The sequence below is a fragment of the Rutidosis leptorrhynchoides genome, chromosome 10 (assembly GCF_046630445.1).
Source record: "Rutidosis leptorrhynchoides isolate AG116_Rl617_1_P2 chromosome 10, CSIRO_AGI_Rlap_v1, whole genome shotgun sequence".
NCBI classification, from domain to species: Eukaryota; Viridiplantae; Streptophyta; class Magnoliopsida; order Asterales; family Asteraceae; genus Rutidosis; species Rutidosis leptorrhynchoides.
Genome location: NC_092342.1, coordinates 328757525 through 328783099, shown reverse-complemented (window position 1 = coordinate 328783099; position 25575 = coordinate 328757525). Strand labels below are relative to the sequence as shown.

Sequence of the window (25575 nt, the reverse complement as noted above, 5' to 3'; positions counted from 1 at the left end):
GAAATTCTGAAAATTTCAGGGACCAAATTGTAAAATTTCAGAATTGCTACAGTACCGCTACAGTGACTTGCTACAGTTCCGCCAGCTGCTACAGTGAATTGCTACAGTGATCGCCTTCTCCGGCAAAAAATTCCGGCACCGGTCGTCTTCTCCGGCGAGATTCCGGCGAGTTGACCAAACTTTGACCGCGTTTTCTGGGCTCTTTATAACTCCGTTTAAGTCACCGTTTTTTGCGTTGGACTCGGTTCGACGAGACGAATCCAATGGTACACTCAAAATTAGATTTTGAGAAAAACTTCAGAAAACCCAAAACTCGACCAACGTCTCTAACCAAGCTCTTGATACCACTTGTTAGGAAGAGAGGATCTGTAGTGACCCGAACTTTTCCATGTTTATATATATTAATTGAGATTGATATTTATATGATTAAATGTTTCCAACATGTTAAGCAATCAAACTTGTTAAGACTTGATTAATTGAAATATGTTTCATATAGACAATTGACCACCCAAGTTGACCGGCGATTCACGAACGTTAAAACTTGTAAAAACGACATGACGATATATATATGGATATACATATGGTTAACATGAGATTATGATAAGTAAGTATCTCCATAAGTATATTAACAATGAGTTATATACATATAAACAAGACTACTAACTTAAGGATTTCGAAACGAGACATATATGTAACGATTATCGTTGTAACGACATTTAAATGTATATATATCATATTAAGATATATTAATATATCATAATATCATGATAATATAATAATTTAACATCTCATTAGATATAATAAACAATGGGTTAACAACATTAATTGAGATCGTTAACTTAAAGGTTTCAAAACAACACTTACATGTAACGACTAACGATGACTTAACGACTCAGTTAAAATGTATATACATGTAGTGTATTTAGATGTATTAAAATACTTTTGGAAGACTTCAAGACATATATCAAAACACTCATACTTAACGAAAATGGTTACAGTTACTTTCCCATTCTTTTCTTTCATCAAGAATTCTAGTCGTATTCTTACCCGTATTATACACAGCTTCAAAACGTACTTACTATGGGTATATGCCAATAGGAACTAGCATGGGATTCCACTCTTGATTATGTCATGTATGACTAATCAATTTTAACTTCTACCATGAGCTAGTCAACTAACTAGAACTCCTTTTAACCCCACTCACCACTCACCAATTACCACTCATCATTCACTCCATTTCACTTCCAATTCTCTTTCTAATTCTCTCTCAACACACACACACACTATTATGAACGTATTTTTCCAGTAGTTAATCATCATCTTCATCAAAAATCAAGAATCAAGCTATAATCATCATAGGAAGAACACTTCAAAAATCCCTTCAAGTTTACTAATTTACTTCCAAGCTTTCTAATCCATTCCAAGTAATCATCTAAGATCAAGAAACCTTTGTTATATACAGTAGGTTATCTTTCTTATTCAAGGTAATATTCATATTCAAACTTTGATTCAATTTCTATAACTATAAACTATCTTAATTCGAGTAAAAATCTTACTTGAACTTGTTTTTGTGTCATGATCCTACTTCAAGAACTTTCAAGCCATCCAAGATCCTTTGAAGCTAGATCATTTCTTGTCACTTCCAGTAGGTTTACCTACTAAACTTGAGGTAGTAATGATGTTCATAACATCATTCGATTCATATATATAAAACTATCTTATTCGAAGGTTTAAACTCGTAATCACTAGAACATAGTTTAGTTAATTCTAAACTTGTTCGCAAACAAAAGTTAATCCTTCTAACTTGACTTTTAAAATCAACTAAACACATGTTCTATATCTATATGATATGCTAACTTAATGATTTAAAACCTGGAAACACGAAAAACACCGTAAAACCGGATTTACGCCGTCGTAGTAACACCGCGGGCTGTTTTGGGTTAGTTAATTAAAAACTATGATAAACTTTGATTTAAAAGTTGTTATTCTGAGAAAATAATTTTTATTATGAACATGAAACTATATCCAAAAATTATGGTTAAACTCAAAGTGGAAGTATGTTTTCTAAAATGGTCATCTAGACGTCGTTCTTTCGACTGAAATGACTACCTTTACAAAAACGACTTGTAACTTATTTTTCCGACTATAAACCTATACTTTTTCTGTTTAGATTCATAAAATAGAGTTCAATATGAAACCATATCAATTTGATTCACTCAAAACGGATTTAAAATGAAGAAGTTATGGGTAAAACAAGATTGGATAATTTTTCTCATTTTAGCTACGTGAAAATTGGTAACAAATCTATTCCAACCATAACTTAATCAACTTGTATTGTATATTATGTAATCTTGAGATACCATAGACACGTATACAATGTTTCGACCTATCATGTCGACACATCTATATATATTTCGGAACAACCATAGACACTCTATATGTGAATGTTGGAGTTAGCTATACAGGGTTGAGGTTGATTCCAAAATATATATAGTTTGAGTTGTGATCAATACTGAGATACGTATACACTGGGTCGTGGATTGATTCAAGATAATATTTATCGATTTATTTCTGTACATCTAACTGTGGACAACTAGTTGTAGGTTACTAACGAGGACAGCTGACTTAATAAACTTAAAACATTAAAATATATTAAAAGTGTTGTAAATATATTTTGAACATACTTTAATATATATGTATATATTGTTATAGGTTCGTGAATCAACAGTGGCCAAGTCTTACTTCTCGACGAAGTAAAAATCTGTGAAAGTGAGTTATAGTCCCACTTTTAAAATCTAATATTTTTGGGATGAGAATACATGCAGGTTTTATAAATGATTTACAAAATAGACACAAGTACGTGAAGCTACATTCTATGGTTGAATTATCGAAATCGAATATGCCCCTTTTAATTAAGTCTGGTAATCTAAGAATTAGGGAACAGACACCCTAATTGACGCGAATCCTAAAGATAGATCTATTGGGCCTAACAAACCCCATCCAAAGTACCGGATGCTTTAGTACTTCGAAATTTATATCATATCCGAAGGGTGTCCCGGAATGATGGGGATATTCTTATATATGCATCTTGTTAATGTCGGTTACCAGGTGTTCACCATATGAATGATTTTTATCTCTATGTATGGGATGTGTATTGAAATATGAAATCTTGTGGTCTATTGTTACGATTTGATATATATAGGTTAAACCTATAACTCACCAACATTTTTGTTGACGTTTAAAGCATGTTTATTCTCAGGTGAATATTAAGAGCTTCCGCTGTTGCATACTAAAATAAGGACAAGATTTGGAGTCCATGTTTGTATGATATTGTGTAAAAACTGCATTCAAGAAACTGATTTCGATGTAACATATTTGTATTGTAAACCATTATGTAATGGTCGTGTGTAAACAGGATATTTTAGATTATCATTATTTGATAATCTACGTAAAGCTTTTTAAACCTTTATTTATGAAATAAAGGTTATGGTTTGTTTTAAAAATGAATGCAGTCTTTGAAAAACGTCTCATATAGAGGTCAAAACCTCGCAACGAAATCAATTAATATGGAACGTTTTTAATCAATAAGAACGGGACATTTCAGGATCGCCTGGACGTTGGGAGATATAAATTTGAGAGAAAAACAACTCTATTACTCACAAGAATAGATTTACAGAGTATTACAAAACTCTTACAAAAAAACTCTCAAACTCACACACTCTCTAGGTTGTGATTACACTTCTCTGAGTGATTTTTGGATGATTTACAATGAAAGTTTGCATATCTATTTATAGCAAAAATTCTATGGCGGTGAATGGTGTGAACGAAGAAGGTTGGTGGAAGTTGGCGGCCGTCATCGTGTTCAAGTTTGCTACTTCCGTATGAGTTGTTCAAAGCTGGAAACGTTGAACATCTAGATGGCAGCTGGAACAGAGCCATCTAGATGACGGCTGGAAACCACTGGAAACCATCAGTGATTATTTGTTGTGTCCAGATGATGAACATGAACATCTTGTGGTAGCAGATTGCATTTTATTTTCAGCTTTTCACGTAGTCTTTTAAACTCTAAAACCAGCTCACTTCTCCCCTTATTCTTTTCACCCTAATCTTGAAAGTTCATTGTATAATTGAAAAATAGGGCCATCTTTATCTTGTTTACATTTTCAATCTCCTGCATAACAAAGTTGTGATTTGGGTGCTATAAGTGCAGACTCTTCTCTAAATTCATGCAAGTTCTAACTGAATTCTACATAAGAAGAACAGACAACAACAGATGTCTCATTCAAGAAGTAATGTTGCTCCGGTTTCCCATTAAAGCTCTAACTTTGTGATTTGGTTGCCATAACCATTAATGCATACTTCGTATCTCGTTATATCAATCGGGATCTTCAAACCAATTATGTCACTGTAAGATACAACACCTGGGAAAACGACATTCAATTTCTTGCAATCTACGACATGAAGTCTCACGCAAAAAACCATGCAAAGTTAAATAACTTTTTTGCATTTCACATAAAGAGCTACAAATTCGAGGATAATGAAAGATGTCTCGCAGGGACTGGTGTGTTTTTCATCCCAACGACTCTATATGTCTAGGAATTTTTCTAGACATCCAGACACTGCTTTAATATTTAATCCAACGATAAGAACGATGGTTAACCGAAAATTGCCAATTTTTGTCCAGATTTAACCGTCGGTTTGGATTTGCAGTTACCCACAAACCTATCAACATAAAATTGTAATGATATTATATACTAGGTTGATTCTGCAAGTCGACGTATTTACTTTAATATCAAAGTTTTGGAGAAGAATTGATAATGTCGTGGCGTGGATTATTTCCGCGGTGTCATACACGGCGTGATTTACTGGAGAACTCAAATTGCCCGTCAATTGCTATCATTTGGTGTCATAATATAATTATTCAAATAAATTCCACTGCCTTCTAATGCGTCGGGCCTTTGCTACCTTTCTGGTTTAGGAATATACAAACGGAATGGATTTCTGGCCATTACCCACAGGGATGTTCACAATGAGGACGACAACGAGAATGTATTGATTCCTAATCTATGGGTGTTTAAGAATAAAGTATTCACACAGTTGGACAATGTAACAATGCCACGCACGGAAGCAAATTAGTACGGGCGCGCGCCCAGGCCCATAGTATGTCTATGTTTTATGAAGAGTGGGAGATTACTACTGAAACCCCTCTTAGTTCCTTTGAATCAAACTTTGTTGCATATAATTCCTCCGATAACACCTTTAGAGATCTGACAACTAGGGCTTTGAAACCTTCGTATGAGGTGAACACCTACTTTATGAACTCATTATTAATGTTAGCATGATATACTTCTTAAGTTGTAGTTGTCTTTATTGTGTACACTTTTTAGTTTAATCTAAAGCTATTGTCTATATACAAACAATAACTATAAAAACTTCAGATTTAACTTAACATTGTACACAATAAAAACAACTACAACTTTAGAAGCATATCATGTTAACATCAATAATGAGTTTATAAAGTAGCTATTCACCTCATACGAACGTTTCCTAGCCCTAATTATGAGATTTGTGATTGTGAAAGTGTTATTGGAGAAATTACATGCAACAAAGTTTGAATAAAGGGATAAAGAGGGGTTTCCGCAATAAATTCCCTACTCTTCATAAAACCTAGTATGGACCTGGGTACGCTAACATACCTATTTTCTTCTGTGCATTGCATTGTGACATTGTCTAATTGTGTGAACACTGCATCCTTGAACACCCATAAATTATGAATCAATTCATTCTCGTTGTCGTTCCTATTGTGAAAATTTCTAGAGGGTAATGGCCAGAATTCCATTCCGAGTGTAAATTCCCGAACCGAAAAAGAAGTAAAGACCCACGCATCAAAAGGCTTGATAGTTCTATTTTGACATCGAATGATATCAATTTACGGACAATTTGAGTTCTCCGATAATCATGTCGTGTACGACAACGCAGAAACAATCCATGCCATGGAGGTCCACGACATTATCAATCCTTCACCGAGACTTCGATTTTAAAGTAAAGATGTCGACTTGCTGAATGGACCTAGTATCATATATCATTACAATTTTAGGTTGATAGGTTTGTAGGCAGACTACAAATCTCAAACTGAGAGTCCAAGTATGAGTAGGAATTGACAGATTTACAGTAACCAGCGTCCTTGTCACTGGATTGAATATAGAAGCAGTGTTTGAATGTCTACAAAAATGCCTAGTGTGACGCCTCGTACAGAACCATCGTGTACGGTTCATCAACAACAGGATCATTACAAGGTCAAACACTATATGCTGTTTGAAAACCAGTTTTGCATTCATAAAAAGATAGCATTTTACAAAAGATAACGTGCTTCTTATGAGAAGAAGCAATAACACAAGTATGTGACCCAAAGGTCGTTACAAAACCATTGTTTGAAAATAACAAAAGTTGCGAATGCAAAATAAAAGTTTCATGATTGAGACATCTCTAAGTAATGCAGCGAAAATCTAACACAGCTGGTCCATAATAGCAAGTCTATAACACCAAGACAGCAAGTCTAACAGCGGAAGCAACAACGTCTAAGCACCTGAGAAATACATGCTTAAAAAGTCAACACGGATGTTGGTGAGCTATAGTTTGTTTGTAATCAGCAAAGTAATGTAGACCACGAGATTTCAGTGCTTCAACCAGCAGTTTAAATCAGTATGAAAAGTATATGCTTAACCGTGGTGTAACGACCCGGCTTTTTCGACTTGCTTTTGTGCTTTGTGCTTTCACGAAACTGCGTATATGTGCGTACTGAGCTAGTTTATGCTCTGGAATCTTATTTAATGACTAATTACTTTCATTAATATCTTACAACGTGCTATTATGTGTGTAATCACTTAACTTGATCCCCGAATGCATTTACGACCGTTAGTGTCACTTATCGTTTAAAACGAGCTACGTACTTGGTACACGTTAAACTTTCGTCATAATTGAAATATTATAACTGCGTAAACATAATTATTATTTATTAATGACAATTACTTGATTTTATGGTCCCTTAATTAAACTTAGTGTTTACTAAGGCTTACTAGTCACCTTAATGGACTTTATCTTAGTGAACTTCTAAAGCCCACCCTACTTACTTGATGGTCTCACTTAATGGACTAGTTAATGGACTAATTTAGCCCATTAAGCATAAGACAAAACCCAATTAGTTAATTAGACAAGATTAAGCATGCTTGGTACCATATACTTACACTTTTTAGCCTTTTGCTCCATGCCACCTAACATGTACAACCATCACCATGTACCACCATCCAATAGCAAGCAAATGGTCCCCCCCCACACCCCATCTAAACCGTCGGCCATATGGGCACACACCACTATCACCATTTCATTTTAAACTCACTCATTTCATTTCAAAAACACACACACTTATTCTCTCAAATTTCTCTCTACTTTTCTCTCATCTTTTCTTGAAGAAACTTGAAGGTTTTGATTCTTTTTCTCTTCTTTTTCTTCTCAAAACCGTAGCATCATCATCATCATTGTTATTTTTGGATTTTGGTTTTTATAACTTCAATCCTCATGTTATCTTGCAACTTTTGATCTCTTTTATGATAAAGAAGCAAGAACACGGATCAAAGCTTTGTAGCTTTTGGTTCTACATGAACTTTTAACAAATTTTAAGATCAAATTACTTTATGATCTACTTTATGTTCAAGTATTGAAACTTTAAGGTTCATTTCATGAAGATTCAAGTTTATGACTTGATATCTTTTTATTTAAAGGATCCTTACTTGAACTAGTTTGTTTTTAACTTTAAATCTATCTTTTATGTTATAGAATTCGATTTGTTTAAGTACATGGTCAAAGATTACTTGTTAAACTTTGATCTCATAAATTTTGTAAGCAAAGTCTAACTTTGAAAGTTCAAGAACAAGAAAGTTTAAGCTTACTAGTTTATGACTTTCACACATGTAAGATTGATCTAAGTTTCATAACTTATGGTCATCTAACTTGTTAGAACAAGAGTTCACTCATTTAAGTTCATTTTACTTTACAAAATCTAAGTTTCATAACTTATGGTTGTGTAAAGTTGAAAGTCTAAGTGTTTTGACTTAGGGTTTCACCAAGAACATGAGATCTAGACTTTTTAGTCTAAGATCTTTAATATCTAGTTAAGATCTAAGCTCTCTAGCTTAAGGTCTTGATTATTTAGTTTGATTCAAAGTTTATAGCTTAATAAGACTTGTATTGTGTTGGAACTAAGAAATTGATTTAATTTTGGTTCATCACCTTGCTCAAACTCTCACAAGAGTTGTATTTTATATCTTAGTCCTAACTTTGTGTGTTGATGGTTAAACCTTGGATAAAGTGATGCTAAAACATCAAGAGTTGTACACTTGAGGCTTATACGCATCAAGGATGAGAACCGTGATGAGCATCAAACACCAAGAATTCCACCGGAGCACTTGTTTTTTGTTTTTCAAGGTCTGATCAGGCTCCTGGGCTACTGGAAAAGTTGATTTCCAGATAGTTCGGTTCGAGTAGATGACTTTTCGTTTAAGACTCATCTTAATTCGATAGACGGTTTAGGATTTACAGCCTTCCGAAAGTCACTACGCCCTTGTAACGTTGTGCTGAAAATTCTGACCTACTCGCACTTAAACCGTCGCCACGGTCAAACGAAGACGAGTTAGGTTCTGAAAATTGGTCAGCGGTTAGAAGACTCACATACGGAGCCATGGCCACTGGCCTCAAGTCATTTCAGTTTGTATAGATGTCGTAGCAGCTGAACGAAGTCAGCCTTTGTTTCGATCTCTATTCTTTATTGAGAACTTACTTTACTTTTTACGTATGATGTTGATGATGATGACACTTAAGACTTACGTACTTTTAAACTCTTTTGGGACGATTTACTGACTTAGTAACTTTTGACCTAGGTTGAGGACCTTTCGGACCGACTTACTTATCTCGTATCGACTTTTACTGCTTATTCACTGTGAGTTATAGCTTCCCTATTTTTTTTTTACTTATACTATTTTTGGGACTGAGAATACATGCGCTTTTATTGTTTTACTTATTAGGCACGAGTACTTAAACTTTATTTATGTGTGGGTTATATAACGGCATAAACTTTCCCCTTAGCACGGTAACGTTTAATCATTGGTTTTTGAACCGGTGAACGCGAATATTAGATATGGATCCATAGGGTTTGACATCCCCACTCGGGCTAGTCGCGCTATCATTTAACGGGTGTTTGATACTTCGAGGACATACGCACTCGCCAAGTGTACTTTTAGGGGGTATTATTATTACGTTAAGTTAGTTACCGAGTGCCCACGGATAAGCATATACTTTATCGTACTGATTTGAATTACTGATTTGAAATACTGGTTGAAGCATTGAAATCTCGTGGCCTACATTACATTACTGATTACAAACAAACTATAGCTCACCAACATTCGTGTTGACTTTTAAGCATGTATTTCTCAGGTGCTTAGACGTTGTTTGCTTCCGCTGTTAGACTTGCTGTTATAGTCTTGGTGTTATAGACTTGCTGTTACAGACTCGCTGTGTTAGATTTCCGCTGCATTATCTAGAGATGTCTCAATCATGGAACTTTTACTTTGCATTCACAACTTGTGCTACATTTGAACAATGGTTTTGGAATGACCTTTGTGTCACATACTTATGTTAATGCTTTCTATTCGTAGAAGCACGTTATCTTTTGTAAAACATATGACGTTGGTAAAGACGTTAGCTTTTGTAAAACAATTGAAGTTATCTTTTCATGAATGCAAAACTTGTTTTCAAACAGCATATAGTGTTGTGACCTTGTAATGATCCTGTTGTTGATGATATGTACACGTTGATTTTGTACGGGGCGTCACACGTGGGCACCCGGTAACTAGACTTAACGTATGTATATCACCCCCTAAAAGTGAACTTGGCGAGTGCGTTTGTCCTCGAAGTATTAAACACCTGTTGTCTGCTAGCGCGACTAGCCCGAGTGGGGTTGTCAAACCCTATGGATCCATATCTAAGATTCGCGTTCACGGTTAGGAAACCAATGATTAAACGTTACCGAGCTAAGGGGAATCTTTGTGCCGTTTTGTAACCCACACATATATAAAGTTTAAGTACTCGTGTCTAGTATGTAAAACGTAAAAAGCGCATGTATTCTCAGTCCCAAAAATAGTAAAAAGTAATAAGGGATGCTATAACTCACAGTGTATAAGCAGTAAAAGTTGATATGAAATGTATGCAAGTAGTAAGTCGGTCCGAAAGGTCGTCAACCTAAGTCAAAGGTCACTAGGTCAGTATGTTGTCCCCATAAGTTTAAAAGTGAATAAATTATGTTTAAGTGTCATCATCAACATCATCATCATTCATCAAAGCTAAGGTAAGTTTAACAAGAATAGAGATCGAAACAAAAGGCTGACTTTGGACAGCTGTTACGACCTCTATACAAATCGAAAAGACGCGTAGTCAGTAGCCATGGCTCCGTATTTGAGTCCTCTAACCGCTGAACAATTTTCAGAACCTAACTCGTCTTCGTTTGACCGTGGCGGCGGTTTAAGTGCGAGTAGGTCAGAAATTTCAGCACAACGTTACAAAGGCGTAGTGACTTTCGGAAGGTTATAAATCCTAAACCGTATATCGGATTTAGGAGAGGCCTAAACGAAAAGTCATCTACTCGAAACGAACTATCTGAAAATTAACTTTTCAGAAGCCCAGAGAGTCTGATCAGATCCCAAAAATCAGTAAAAAGTGCTCTGGTGGGATTCTTGGTGCTTGATGCTCATCACGGTTCTCATCCTTGATGCGTGTAAGCTTCAAGTGTACAACTCTTTGATGTTTTAGCATCACTTTGACCAAGTTTCGACCATCAACACACAACTAAGAGTAAAAGCTATCATTCTACAAGTTTTGAACATCAAGGTTGCCTCTTTATTGCATAAACCCAATAAAGCTTCAACATTTGTCCTTTTTACACAAGTTTATGCATCTTCATCATATGAGATGATGAAGTCTTAATCTTTATCATCACAACAATCACAAAAAGGTTCCAAGTAAGTGAGATCTACAATAATAACTTAGATCTCAAGTATTAAGAAAACCCTAAGCTAGAAAGCTTGGATCTTTACAAGATTAATGAGACCATAAGTTAGAAAGCTAAGATCTAATGAAAGTAATGAGACCATAAGCTAAAAAGCTAAGATCTTTAACAAAATCATGAAACCCTAAACTAGAAAGCTTGGATCTTTAATGTTCTTGAAGATCCTTAAAGCAAAAGGCTAGATCTTCAAGTTACATGAAGATCATAAACACAAGTTTTGATCTTTATAACAAAATAAAAGAATCATAAGCTAGAAAACCTAGATCTAACAAGTAAATGAAGATTCAAAGCTAGAAAGCTTGAATCTTTCATGTTCTTGAAGGAGTCAAACCCAAGTTTGAATCTACAAGACATAACAAGATCAAAAAGCTAAAAAGCTAGATCTTTGCATGATGATGATGATGTCGACATTTAGAAGAGAAGAAGAAGAAGAAGAAAATTTAAAACTTACACTTTTTTAGAGTGAGAAAGACTAGAGAGAGAATTAGAGAGTAAGTGTGTGTAATTTGTGAATGAGATCAAATGTAAAATGGATGAATGAGCTTGTATTTATAGTGTGGTGGTGGTGCATATGGACGTTGGAAGAGGTGGGGTGGGGGGGGGGGGGGGGACAAGGGGACAACTTTTGCTTTTTGGTTAATGGTTGTCTAAAGTTGGTGCTTATGTTGGGATCCCATGCAACGATTGTGATTATGGTTAACAAAAATGCTAGTATGTTCCCTCTAATAAATGAGCATTTGTCTTACATTAATATGGGTCACTAACTTATTAAAATTGGGCTAATTAAATAGTCCACTAGCTAGTGTAGGGTGGGCTAAAGTCCAACAAGGTAGAAAGTCCAACAAGACTAACTAGTGCGTTCCAGTAAATTACTAAGCGTAATTAAGCATCCAAAAACCCAAGTAATTGTTATTATAAAATAACAATTAGTATTACGTAGTCATAATATTCCGATTATGACCAAAGTTAAACGTGTACCAAATACATAGCTCGTTTCAAACGTCAAGTGACACCAACGGTCGTAAAAGCTTTCGGGGATCAAGTTAAGTGATTACACACTTAATAGCACGTTGTAAGATATTAACGAAAGTAATTAATCATTAAATAAGATCCCAGAGCATAAACTAGCTCAGTACGCACATATATGCAGTTTCGTGAAAGCACAAAGCACAAAAGCAAGTCGAAAAAGCCGGGTCGTTACACCTAGACTCATTGAGTCGTTGGGACGAAAAAAACATCAGCCCGTGTGAGAGGCCTATCAGTTTATAATCCTCGAATTTGTGGTTGTTTATGTGAAGTGAGATAGAAGTTATTAACTTTGCATTGTCTTTCGCGTGAGACTCCATGTCATAGATTCCAATAAATTGCACGTCGTCTTCGCGGGTGTTGTACCTTACGATGACATAATTGGTTTGAAGATTTCGTTTGATATACTGAGATACAAAGTTTGTATTAACGGTCATTGAGTGAGCAAAACTTCAAAGACGGTTTCAATTTAAGCAGAGCTTCAGTGGAAACTGGAGCAAGATTGCTTCTTGAATATGATAGGAGATATCGAATTTGTTGTCGGTTCCTGTTTATGTAGAATTCAATTCCAGCAACAGTTAGAACTCTGCAACAACAACGAAACACGAAACAATGTAAAAATTAAAGTTGATCTTTCAAAATGTTCATATTTAAAAGCAGTTAGAACTTGATGAACTTGGCCAGTATTGACTGACTTTAACCAATAAACCCGATTTTCACCCATTAACCGGCATTGACCGATTAATTATACTGATTTTGAAAAATCTGATCCTGTGTGTGCTTCACAACAGTAGTTTTAATGAAGTTTAAACATCGTCTCAAAAATGTTTAAAAGAATAACAAAAATAAAATTTATATCCTTAAGTTTTATAATGAATATAATTAGAAACTATGTCGCAATGAATTAAAAACTCCCCACAAAAGGAAATTTGATGGGGGAAGGAAGAAGTATTTATAGTTAAAAACAATAGAATATAGATCGGGTACCTGAATCCCATCAATGCAACGACGGTCACCAACGTCAAACAGATGCATTACGAAAACGAACACAATAGCTTAAAAAATGGTTTTGCAAGTATTGCCGAATATAAAAGCGGCCACAACAAGTTTTGACGGAAACGAGTACTTTTGTGGAAGCTATTTATGTCAAAAGAAGCCACACAACTCCAGCTACCACAATCAGGACAGCTGTAACAAGCTTCTTCAACTGCTTTACAGCTGTTTTCGTGTCACTTAATGTGCTAAGACCACTTGTATCGGGGTCACTTGCCCATATGGACACCAAGAAACGCCTCCCTCCTCCCGTATCCGTGTGTCACTTTAGGCGTTTCTTAGGCGTCAGTTAGAAAGTGACACCAAAAGAAACGTGTGTCACTTGTTTATTTTATTTTTTTATTAATTTAAAAATATTATTTTTATCCTTTTTTAATACTTAACACAATTATATTTTAACACATCATCACAATACTCTAATACTCTAACCAACACCAAAAAGAAACATCACCACTACTCCACTCAAAAAAGAAACACTTGCTACTCATCCAAAAAGTGCAAAAAAACAAGTGACACGAGCAAAAACGCCTTAACCAATACAAGTGGTCTAAAGCCTTAAGACCATTATGAATTTTGACATGTATCATGTAACATAATTACATAAATGTCATTTAATCATTTTGATTTATCAAACACACTTAGTCACGAATTCAACAGAAACACAGTCACACACACATGGATATTACAGTAAGTATGAAGTCAAAACAAAGGTCAATAAGTAATAAGTAATATATAGAAATATACACTTTAGCTACTGATTTATTATATACAGATTCACAAAGTAAGTATGAAGTAAAAATATGGTCAATTTACAGGTGAAACATAGTGAGAGATATGTTACCTGAAACTGGAGCAGCTTTTACTTTAACCATTTGCCATACCGCCGCCACGCGTCGCCACTCTCCGCCGCCGGAAAGTTTCTTTTTTGTGGTGTCGTTGTAGCTCTTCCTTCCGGAGACAGGGAAAAGGGCGGTGGAGCCTCACTTGCCGGAAAAACTCGCCAGAAAGGCTTGTAAAATGGCCGGAAATTGTAAAACTCCGATGGCTACTCTTCTTGGCGCGTGATAGCTCAGAATCCGGTCATATGAGTTTGGAATGATTCGTAATTTACAGTGTCGTTTAAAGGTTGTAGAGGTGTCTTTTAATAACCACTGATTTGATATTAACATATAAACCAATTTATTTGGGGTTCACAGGTGAAAAAACCGTTGGATTGAAAGGAAAAAAAAAAAAAGAGAGAGAGAACGGTGATGATATGTAAACAACCAATTTTTATCCATACACAATCAAATATATTTTACAATGTTGTAAAGGACAATATTGTAAAATATGTGTGTTTGATTGTGTATGTGTAAAAAGTGGTTGGTTACATAACACTTCTCTAATTTTTATGTGTTCATTTTTTTCATTTGGTTTTAAATACCGTACAAAACAGATGGTGTGGTAGAAGTGATAACTGATGTACGGAGCATAGTACAGGAGTAACATATTTTACTTCAAATCTTTGACCAATATTGGGGCACCTTTGACCATAGTGGTCCAAATCCAAACTCCATCTCCCTAATAATTTCATTATTGGTAGCACTAATATGTTTATGTACTGTTATTGATGAGGAGTCGGAAAATTTATTCAACAACTTATTTTTCCAAATAATTTCATGTTCAAGTACTTGTCTATAAGACTATAAGGTAGACAACGATACGTCTAATGTTTAAACTTTTAGATATGAGAAGCGTGAGGGGAAAAAGAAACGGCGTGACAAAGTCGACGACATTGTGGTGAAACTGGATCCTAACGATCATTAAGTTTTGACTTGATCCTTTTCATTTGTTTATGCTTAGTGTCATGTTGTTTGGTGCTTGTTTAATGTAGTTTTTTGTATTTTGTGATGGTTTGGTTGTATTTTGGAGGTCTTGCTCTTATGGTTCGGTTGATGTAAATTTGGTCTCGGTTTTTAGTTTTTGTTCATTGACCCCGGTTTGGCTCGTAGGTTGCATTTAGGTTTTTGGTTTCTAGTTCCGATCCTTTCCGAATTCATTGTAATCTGGTTCTTCTTTTTCATCAAAGATAAAAATTGTCTTCGTTTATACTTTATAGTATTCGTTATTTTGTTAAAAAAGAAAAAGAAAAGAATTTAAGACTATAATACTATTATAATGCTTCTTTGATTAATTAATTTATTATTTTAACTTATTATACTCTTAAGTCTTAGGCTTTGTAATGTAATGTATGATTAGTTTAGTTGCTTCCTTCGCAACTGCCTCGAGTTTTACTAGGGCCCTAACCTTGTATGGCGGCCCTTCTCGTGCTGTACTTTTCGTTCTCGTGTTAATGAATTGGTTGCCTTTCGAAAAAAAAAATATAATTGAACCAATTAATTAAATCGAACTAAAAACTTGCACATCCTAAAATATTATTTAAAAAAATGTCATTAAACAAGTACTCCGTACATGTTTAAATTTAAATATATTAAGTTTAAATTTATATAATATGGAGTAATATAATGCACCTACCGTATTGATTAAATGACAGGGTAATGCAAATAGAGTATAAATTTGGAGCATTAAAATTTCAAGTCCGTTCGTTTTAAACAAATAGACGACAAACATCTGAGAATAAAAGTAGAACAGTTTTTTTTTTTTTTTTTTTTTTTTTTTTTTTTTTTTTTTTTGCGGCCGAGAAACTCGGAGTTTAATGTTGTGTTAGCATTGTTTTGCTTCTCTTTTTAATTGTTGTGTCTAGTATTTTTCATCGTTGCTCGGACTTGTTATTTAGTTGTCAGGTAGCTTTTTGTTTTTGTATCAGGTTGATTTAGTTGGTTGTTTGGTTTTAGACTTTTGGTTTGTTGTTTTGTTTTTCCTTATTCTAGTTTTTTATAATTTATAATTGGCTTGCAAGTGGATATTTTCCTAGGTTTAGTTGGTTTTAGGTTTGTTTAGTTGGTTTGATTTCTATTTATGAGGCTTGTTAGTTGGTTAACTTAGTTTCATTCTTTATTTTTGATGAAGATTCTTGTTTATTCTAATGTTGAAGTTTTTTGTAAAAAAATAAAGACAGTTCAAATTAAGGTTTTACTTTATCAAATTCCACATTTGACATAGTACAACATTCGTTCCTTTAGCGCTCTAACGCCAACCTCAAATACAAACTTACTGGCATTTTCATAATACAAAACACAGCAAGGAAGACCATTTTTAACGAATGCAAAAGGTATTCTACAAAAATTAAAGCAAAAGTGTAGTCCAATTTGTTCGGGCTAATTTATCCAGAACTCTATTCCAACAATAAAAATCTCTATGAAGGTAAAAGTGTATACACAAACACCAATTCTTGCATTACAGATGTTTCAACTTAAACTTTGACTTCGTGTTTAAAGAAGCGCATGGACTACACTTTTATTTTAGTAATAAACACATAGCTAACAAAAACTATACATGTAATAAAAAGTAATATGCAACTCTACAATAGCATTCTTTTTCTCCATCAAATTTCTGTTTCATAGTCACTACATCTCATCTCCTTAAATGTCTCGTCAATGTAACTATTGATAAAAGTAGATAAGCAACCTCTCTTGTAAAACCTTGATGACGACTTCATTATTTCCATCTCTTTAGTTATTTGTTCGAGCATCTGATCTGTCGAAGGAAGTTTGAACTTATCATCAATCATCCTACTGAACCATTTGCACGTGATCTCTGCAATGTAGATGTTCGCCGCACTTTCCATATAGCCAATGAAAGCCATGTTAGGAATTAACGGATGAATCGTTCCCCTGCCAATAAAAAAGGTTACATTTTTAAAATAAGAATGTGTATATGTTATTATAATATGAATGTGTATATGTTATTATAATATGAATGTGAATATGCGATTTAAGATACCTATACAATGACATCATGCCAGATGGACTGTTTAAGAAACTTTGAAAAGGTTCAGGGAGTATATCGTTAAGCTTCTTTTTGGCATCATAACCGGTGGCTAGAAGTATTACATCAGCATCTAACTTTGTGTTGTCGTCAAGCTCAACACCACCCTCCCAAAACCACCATTTTGATGCCCGTTTGATGATAATGTTGCCCTTGTCGGTTTCATGAAAGAACTCTTCAGGTAAGATGGCTAATTGACAAGATGCATAGTCTTCTTCAAAAGGGTGATCTGGTTTTAGTCCATACTTGACAAGTGGAAGCTTCCATAGTAGGTAAGATTCAATAATCTTAGATGCTGCATTCCTCTGGTAAATATATTGCATAAAAATCAAAAGATAATAATTAACCAAGTTGTATTTTGGTAAGAAATGGTAAGTATGTTGTAGTAAAATACCATAGGAGAAAAAAGTTTGCAAAGGAGGTCCCTAACGAAGCCTTGATTGGGTCGTTGACGAAAGAACTGAGAAAACTTGCTGGAGAAGAATAAGTAGAAAGGCAGACCCCAAATCGAGTAATGTGGAAGAGTCCAATGTGGAGTCCTCACCAACATTGTGCAGGCTTTTCCGTCTTTCCCTTAATTCCAAACATTAACAAGAATCAATTAGTAGTATAATGTAACAATCCCACACCACCATCAGATGTGGTTGTTGGCTTGTAATTTTTAGGTGTTTTGTCCTCCTTCAAGCTAGTTTTTGACAGTACATTTGGGCTTAGAGCTAAAGAATTTTTTAAGCGCTACGTTGGTTTTGAATCTTCTCCGTTTCTTAAGTGACTTTAGGAAGATAATAACTGATAACATATACTAATAATTTAATGCAGACCATATAAGTCAACGTAGATACCTTGATTAGCTTCAACACTTTCAAGAACAAGATCAATGGCAGACTTTTTGTAGCCTACCACCACAACCTTCTTTCCTTTGAGAAGTCGAATCGATTCTTCGACATTTAGTTTGCTGTAGTCTTGAGAATGCATCACCGTCCCTTTGAACACTTTTTGATCTTTAATCGTAGGAAACTTTGGTATCAAGGGTACATCTCCATATTTCCCGCTACATACCATCAGAAACTCAAATGCATACAACTGCAATTACAATATAAATTACTTAGCCATACTATGAAGCTTTGGGAAAGAGTGATTGAGACTAGACTTCGACGTGAAACCTTTGTTTCGGAGAACCAATTTGGTTTTATGCCGGGGCGCTCTTCGATGGAGGCAATTCATATTATAAGAAGCGTTATGGAAAAGTATAGGGAAAGGCAAAAGAGCCTAGAGATGGTCTTTTTAGACTTAGAAAAGGCCTATGATTGCGTACCGCGAAAGTTGATCTGGAAGACCCTTAATGTTAGAGGTATCCCAAGTAGATATATTAGAGCAATTATGGATATGTACGAAGGGGCGAAGTCTTGCGTTCGGACGCCTGTGGGAAACACAGAGTACTTCCCGATTGAAGTAGGCCTACACCAGGGATCTGCCCTTAGCCCTTTCCTTTTCGCTTTGATCCTCGACGAGCTGTCTCGAGGAATACAAGAGAACATCCCTTGGTGTCTTATTTTTGCCGATGATATTGTGCTTGTAGCGGAATCCAAGGATGAACTTAATAGAAGACTCGAACTATGGAGAGAGGCCTTAGAACAAAATGGGTTACGAATCAGTAGACAAAAGACGGAATATCTCAGTTGTGATTTTGTCAGGACGGAGGATGAACATAATGTTGGAGTGAATATCAACATCGGGGACCAGACCTTGCACCCTCAAGATTCATTTAGATATCTAGGCTCGGTCCTCCACAAATCGGGTAGGATCGACGAGGACGTGACCCATCGTATTAAGGTTGGCTGGTTGAAGTGGAGAGCAGCGAAAGGGGTTTTGTGCGACAAGAAGATACCGCTCAAATTGAAAGGGAAATTCTTCAAGGTGGCAATTAGACCTGCCATGTTGTACGGATCAGAATGTTGGCCAATGACGAAGGCCCAAGAGAGAAGGATGGAGGTGGCAGAAATGAGGATGCTTAGGTGGACGTGTGATAAAACCATGCTAGATATGATTTCAAATGGTGTGTTTAGGGATAACCTTGGAGTGAGTAGCATCATTGTCAAGCTAAGGGAAGAACGGCTTCGATGGTTTGGACATGTGATGAGGAGACCACGTATTGCCCCGGTTAGAAGAGTCGAGGCACTCACGGTCGACGGCGTAAGGAGGAGAGGTAGACCTACTCGTAGGTGGATGGATAGAATAAGGCTCGACATGAGGGAGCTTTTGTTGACTGAGGACATGACTTCTGATAGAAATGCGTGGAGGGCTAGAATAAGAATAGTCGAGTAGGGTTGCTTTCTATTATTATTGCCGTCGTCGTCGTCGCCGCCGCCGCCGCCGCCGGCGGGATTATGATTCTTATTATGTATATGTTTATTATTATTATTGTTAGTATTATTATTATTATTATCACGATTAGTGTTATTATTAGTATTAGTATTTGTATTAGTATTAGTATTATTATTATCGCTATTACTATTAGTATTAGTTGTAGTAATTTGATATTATTAATATTACTATTATTTTTTATTTACTATCTCTTATTATTATTAATTTTAGTAGTATCTGTATTATTATTATTATTATTTTTATTATTATTATTATTATATTACTACTACTTCTACCATAGTACTATTATTATTATTATTATTACTCCTTACCGTCTCTCCTTTTACTATTACTATTACTATCTACTACTACTACTACTACTATTTGGCTCTATTTTTGGGCTAACAACAAGCGTCGATTTATTGGCGTCTTGACTGCCGTTTAGAGCCTAAAGTGAATTCCAGGCTGGTTTTAAAACCCATGAAAATTTGATTCTACCATTTTCATGGCGTCTCAATTTTATTTTTATTTTTATTTTTATTTTAATTTTTTTTAAAAAAAAAAAAAAAAAAAACTTTTTACTCATTGGCCGGAGGTCTACTCGGAAGCAATCTCTTTATTCGTCGAATAGAGAGAGGGATGACTTTCTCTACTTTCTAGGTAGAGAAAGGACTTGTATCTATTCTCGGATAGGGGAAGGATTGTCTACATCTCACCTCCCCCATACACCACTCATTGTGGTATTGGGTTTTGTTGTTGTTGTTGTGGTTGTATAAGCCTTTGTCGTGGAATGAATAAAGCATTGTTTTGTTGAACTTTTATATTCACAGTTTATACGATTTGATAATTTAAGTCCATTTTTTATAAATGTTCTTTTGCTTTAGATTCCAACAGAAGAAGGAAATTAAGTGGTACTTAAGCTAACCTGAATCGTGTCAGACTTCGTATTATGAACAGAAACTTCCCACATAGGCTTTCCAGACATTGAGTTTTCCTGATCACCAACGAAGCGGACCCCAGTCACCTTTGAATTGAAATTAATGAACTTGAACAAACCAAAATGGTTAGCATATGAATTGATATAATTCAGTATCTCAATGTATGTTGGGAAATTAGTGTCATCACTTTGTGGCCATGGGAAATCAGAGAACTGATAGCCGGAACTAGGTGTTTGAAGTCTGGTTGTCCTGTATGAGCAGTGGTGCCAAACACCCCCAATGGATTCAGTGGCTTCAAACAGTATAGGGTTGTGTTTGGATAACTGTTTAGCAGCTACTAAACCACTTACGCCACCTCCGATAATCCCTATCTTAGAGAAAATTGCCACCATTGAGAATGTTTCAAAAAACTTAACTAATTTAAGAATGATGGGAATGTTATGCAATTGAAAAAGTTTTGACTTTTGATCAGCTGGTGTAAGAATACATGAGAAGATATCTGTATATATATAGCAACTCTCATAGGGGATGTATAGGTGCTATACGTAAACAAGTAAACGGAAAAGGTTTGTACACGGCTAAACCAGGTTATTTATAACCGTTTCCTACCCTTTTCCTGTCCACCTATGATATATTGCTAGTGAAGTTTGAATTTGAGAAAGATATAAAGACATCAACTGCAATACAATGTCAACTTATGTCACCAGCTATTACATGCTGAGGTGGCACAGTCGTCATAGGCATATATTATATATGACAACTCTTAACATTATCTAAAAAGAACTGTATTCATAATTGTTCATTTGGTATCTCAAGAGAGATATTGACATATATATTTTTCTTGAATACAATATGTTCTACATAGTAACAACAACAACAACAACAACACACCCAATCCCATTTTGTGGGGTATGTGGGAGGTGGAACGTAGACAATCCTTCCTTTACCCTAGAATAAAGAGAAGTCATTTCTCCACCCCGAGTGAAACACCCCAAAATTAGAGAAAATCATCCCTCTCAATGTTCGACAAATAGAGAGATTGCTTTGAAGAGGACCTCCGGCCAATAGATAAAAAAAAAAAAAAAAAAAAAGACGCCATGAAAATGGTAGGATCAAATTTTCATGGGTTTTAAATAATGTCTGGTATTCAATCTAGGCTCTAGAGAGAAGTCAAGTCGCCAATATATTGGCGCTTGCTGATAACTCACTTAATAGAGCCGGATGCATAAAAAAAATAAAAAAAAAATGATAAAAATAATAAATAAAAAGATAAATAAAATGGAAATAAAAACGTATCTTAGAGTGTAGTGCGGAGCGCAAGGCAAATGATAGCTAAAAAGTCAAAGAACATGAAAAACCCACAAACAAACATGATATACAAACATGATATACATACATGACATACATACATGACATACATACAAAAAGCATACATACATAAAAACAAACCAACCAGGGACATACCTACGAATAAACATACATAAAAAAATACATACATAAAATCGTACCTAAACATACAAAACAAACCAACAAGGGACATACCTACGAACATACATACATACAAACCAACACACACATGCATACATAAAAACAAAACATACCTAAACAAACATGCATACATACAAACAAAACACAGATGCCTAAATCCAAAACAAACAAACCAACGGAACAAAACAAGTCATAGAAAGAACAAACAACATACACATACAACATTAAAAAAAAAAAAAAAAAAAAAAAGGAAAAAAAACTCATTGACAAACCAACAAAAAACAACTCAAGTCAAACACAAACCTAAAAACCTACACAAACTTACCAAAAAAAAAAAACACCCATGCCAACAGCCGAACCAACGCAAGCAAACAAAAAAAACAAACATAACCAAAAACAAACACAAACACCAAAAACCTACTCGTCTATTCTAATTCTAGTCCTCCACATAATTCTATCAGAAGTCATGTCCTCGGACAATAAAAGCTCCTTCAAGTCCATCTTTATTCTATCCTCCCACCTACGAGCAGGTCTACCCCTTATCCTTACACCGTCAACCGTAAGTTCCTCGACTCTCCTAACAGGGGCAGTAAGAGGTCGCCTCCTCACATGCCCAAACCAGCGAAGCCGTCCTTCTCTTAGCTTATCAGAGATGCTTCTAACTTCTAGGTTCTCCCTGAAAACACTATTTGGAATCATATCCAACATGGTTTTACCGCAAGTCCACCTAAGCATTCTCATCTCTGCGACCTCCATCCTTCTCTCTTGCGCCTTCGTCATAGGCCAACACTCTGAACCATATAACATGGCCGGTCTAATTGCCACCTTGAAGAATTTCCCTTTCAGCTTAAGGGGGATCTTCTTGTCGCATAAGACCCCAGTCGCTGACCTCCACTTCAGCCACCCTACCTTAATACGGTGCGAAACGTCTTCGTCAATCCTCCCCGATTTGTGGAGCACCGAGCCTAGGTATCTGAACGAGGTTTGTGGATGCAAGATCTGGTCTCCAATGCAGATGTTCACTCCATCCTCTTGAACATCGTAGTTCCTATCGAAATCACATCTAAGATATTCCGTCTTTTGTCTACTAATTTGTAGGCTATTACTTTCTAAGGCCACCCTCCATTGCTCTAATCTTCTATTAAGCTCCTCCTTGGATTCTGAAACAAGCACGATATCATCGGCAAAAATCAAGCACCAAGGTGAAATGACCCGTCCTAAACCATCTGGACGAAGTCACCAACAACTGGTTCCATTGCGATGATCGACTCCAAATACTGTCTTTAAAATGAGCAAATGCACAACAGAACGTTTCTTTCATACCTGAGAATAAACATGCTTTCAAGTGTCAACCAAAAGGTTGGTGAGTTCATTAGTTTATCATAAATAATTATTTCATAATTTTAATAGACCACAAGATTTCATATTTCCATTTCTCGTAAACATACGTCCCATGCATAGAGACAAAAATATCATTCATAAGGATTGAACACCTGGTAACCGACATTAACAATATGCATATAAGAATATCCCCATCATTCCGGGATCCTCCTTCGGACATGATATAAATTTCGAAGTACTAAAGCATCCGGTACTTTGGATGGGGCTTGTTGGGCCCGATAGATCTATCTTTAGAGTTCGCGTCAATTAGGGTGTCTGTTCCCTAATTCTTAGATTACCAGACTTAATAAAAAGGGGCATATTCGATTTCGATCATTCAACCATATAATGTAGTTTTGATCACTTGTGTCTATTTCGTAAAGCATTTATAAAAGCAGCGCATGCATTCTCAGCCCAAAAATATAAAAGGGTAAAAAGGCAAATGAAACTCACCGTATTGTATTTTGTAGTAAAAATACATATAACGACATGGAACAACTAAACAATGCAAGGTTGGCCTCGGATTCACGAACCTATATCAGTTTTAGATATTAAAACATATAATGAATATATAATGGTAATCAAACCAATTTACATATTATAATTATGTAATATATTACTTATTTAAAATAATATTATTTTTGTTATTTTAATTGTTATATATATATATATATATATATATATATATATATATATATATATATATATATATATATATATGTTATAATAAAGTAGTAAATTAATTAAATTTATATAACTAATGTTCAGTTGGTAAAATAATGTTAGTAATAAAAAGTTTTATCTTTTATGGTAATAATAATAATACTAACAATAATAATAATAATAATAATAATAATAATAATAATAATAATAATAATATTAATAATAATAATAATAAAAATACTAATAATGATAATAATAATAATAATAATAATAATAATATATATCTTAAAATTCGTATGGGTTTAGTCCATCAAGAGTCCAATTGATCAAGAAGCCCAAGTTGAATCTTTTTAGCATTAAACTAGAGCCCAAGTTACAATCCCAATTAGGTTTAAGTGACCCAATTTAATTGATGAGTGTGTGTGATACCATTCGGTCCCCAAAGGCAGCGATAAAATTACTCAATCTAGGTCATAATTCATCAATCGATTAATCAGGAATGGGGAAAAACCGCTGCAAAAATTTGTGAATTGGAAGAGCAGTAGTCTTTAACAACGTGAGGTTCAATTTTTGGTGTCGGTTCGAATTTGGAAGAAATCAATAAACCCAGCAGTGAGTAATTACAGGGATTTCATCAATTATCATCAATAGTCTTCGTCATCATCATCGATCATCATCCATCATTAATCGATTAAGGGATCAGTTCCTGAGTCCTTGAAATAGGTAATTTGGTTCATTAAATTTCCTAAATTTCTTTATCTCTATATGTATTTACTATAAAATTTTTATATGTATCAAACATCAATAATAGTAAATAATTTCTAGATGGGTTTTGATTTGGGTACAGGATGATAGTCGAAGAAAAAGAAAAATAAAAAAAATAGATAAATAGATTAATGAAATTACTCGACATTTTCAATTTTGTTAGTGTGATCGAAATATGGTAGATGTAGTAACCCGAACTTTTCCATGTTTATATATATTAATTGAGATTGATATTTACATGATTAAATGTTTCCAACATGTTAAGCAATCAAACTTGTTAAGACTTGATTAATTGAAATAGATTTCATATAGACAATTGACCACCCAAGTTGACCGGTGATTCACGAACGTTAAAACTTGTAAAAACTATATGATGACATATATATGGTTATATGTATAGTTAACATGATATTATGATAAGTAAACATATCATTAATTATATTAACAATGAACTACATATGTAAAAACAAGACTACTAACTTAATGATTTTGAAACGAGACATATATGTAACGATTATCGTTGTAACGACATTTAATGTATATATATCATATTAAGAGATATTCGTACATCATAATATCATGATAATATAATAATTTAAAATCTGTTTTGATATTATAAACATTGGGTTAACAACATTTAACAAGATCGTTAACCTAAAGGTTTCAAAACAACATTTACATGTAACGACTAACGATGACTTAACGACTCAGTTAAAATGTATATACATGTAGTGTTTTAATATGTATTTATACACTTTTGAAAGACTTCAATACACTTAACAAAATACTCCTACTTAACAAAAATGCTTACAATTACATCCTCGTTCAGTTTCATCAACAATTCTACTCGTATGCACC

At 34.7% G+C, this 25575-nt stretch overlaps 2 protein-coding genes and 1 long non-coding RNA gene across 3 annotated transcripts; all 3 read right to left on the bottom strand.

The window, feature by feature from the left end:
* Nucleotides 1-12191: 12191 nt before the first annotated feature.
* On the bottom strand, nt 12192-14288 carry LOC139873146 (uncharacterized). Its single transcript, XR_011767273.1, has 2 exons — nt 14034-14288; nt 12192-12725 (listed from the first exon to the last, which is right to left on the bottom strand). It is a non-coding gene; the product is annotated as an uncharacterized lncRNA (long non-coding RNA).
* A 2388-nt stretch (nt 14289-16676) lies between these two features.
* On the bottom strand, nt 16677-20813 carry LOC139871340 (probable flavin-containing monooxygenase 1). Its single transcript, XM_071859061.1, has 5 exons — nt 20409-20813; nt 17962-18202; nt 17514-17692; nt 17075-17424; nt 16677-16965 (listed from the first exon to the last, which is right to left on the bottom strand). Exons 1-5 carry the CDS (start codon nt 20811-20813, stop codon nt 16677-16679), a joined length of 1464 nt encoding a protein of 487 aa, XP_071715162.1.
* A 213-nt stretch (nt 20814-21026) lies between these two features.
* LOC139871339 (uncharacterized) lies at nt 21027-22716 on the bottom strand. Its single transcript, XM_071859059.1, has 3 exons — nt 22388-22716; nt 21831-21885; nt 21027-21098 (listed from the first exon to the last, which is right to left on the bottom strand). Exons 1-3 carry the CDS (start codon nt 22714-22716, stop codon nt 21027-21029), a joined length of 456 nt encoding a protein of 151 aa, XP_071715160.1.
* Between the last annotated feature and the right edge of the window lie 2859 nt (nt 22717-25575).

Excerpts from the sequence above, each read along its gene's own strand:
- LOC139871340 (XM_071859061.1), bottom strand. The coding sequence starts at position 20,813 with ATGGTGGCAATTTTCTCTAAGATAGGGATTATCGGAGGTGGCGTAAGT. Across the intron at positions 17,693-17,961 it reads AAGTGTTGAAGCTAATCAAG|GGAAAGACGGAAAAGCCTGC; the intron begins GTATCTACGTTG and ends TTTGGAATTAAG. Across the intron at positions 16,966-17,074 it reads GGCATGATGTCATTGTATAG|GGGAACGATTCATCCGTTAA; the intron begins GTATCTTAAATC and ends TTTTATTGGCAG.
- LOC139871339 (XM_071859059.1), bottom strand. The coding sequence starts at position 22,716 with ATGTTATATGGTTCAGAGTGTTGGCCTATGACGAAGGCGCAAGAGAGA. Across the intron at positions 21,886-22,387 it reads GACTTGAAGGAGCTTTTATT|GTATGTCCCTGGTTGGTTTG; the intron begins GTCCGAGGACAT and ends GTTTATTCGTAG. Across the intron at positions 21,099-21,830 it reads GCTTTTTGTATGTATGTCAT|TTGATGTCTTTATATCTTTC; the intron begins GTATGTATGTCA and ends ATTGTATTGCAG.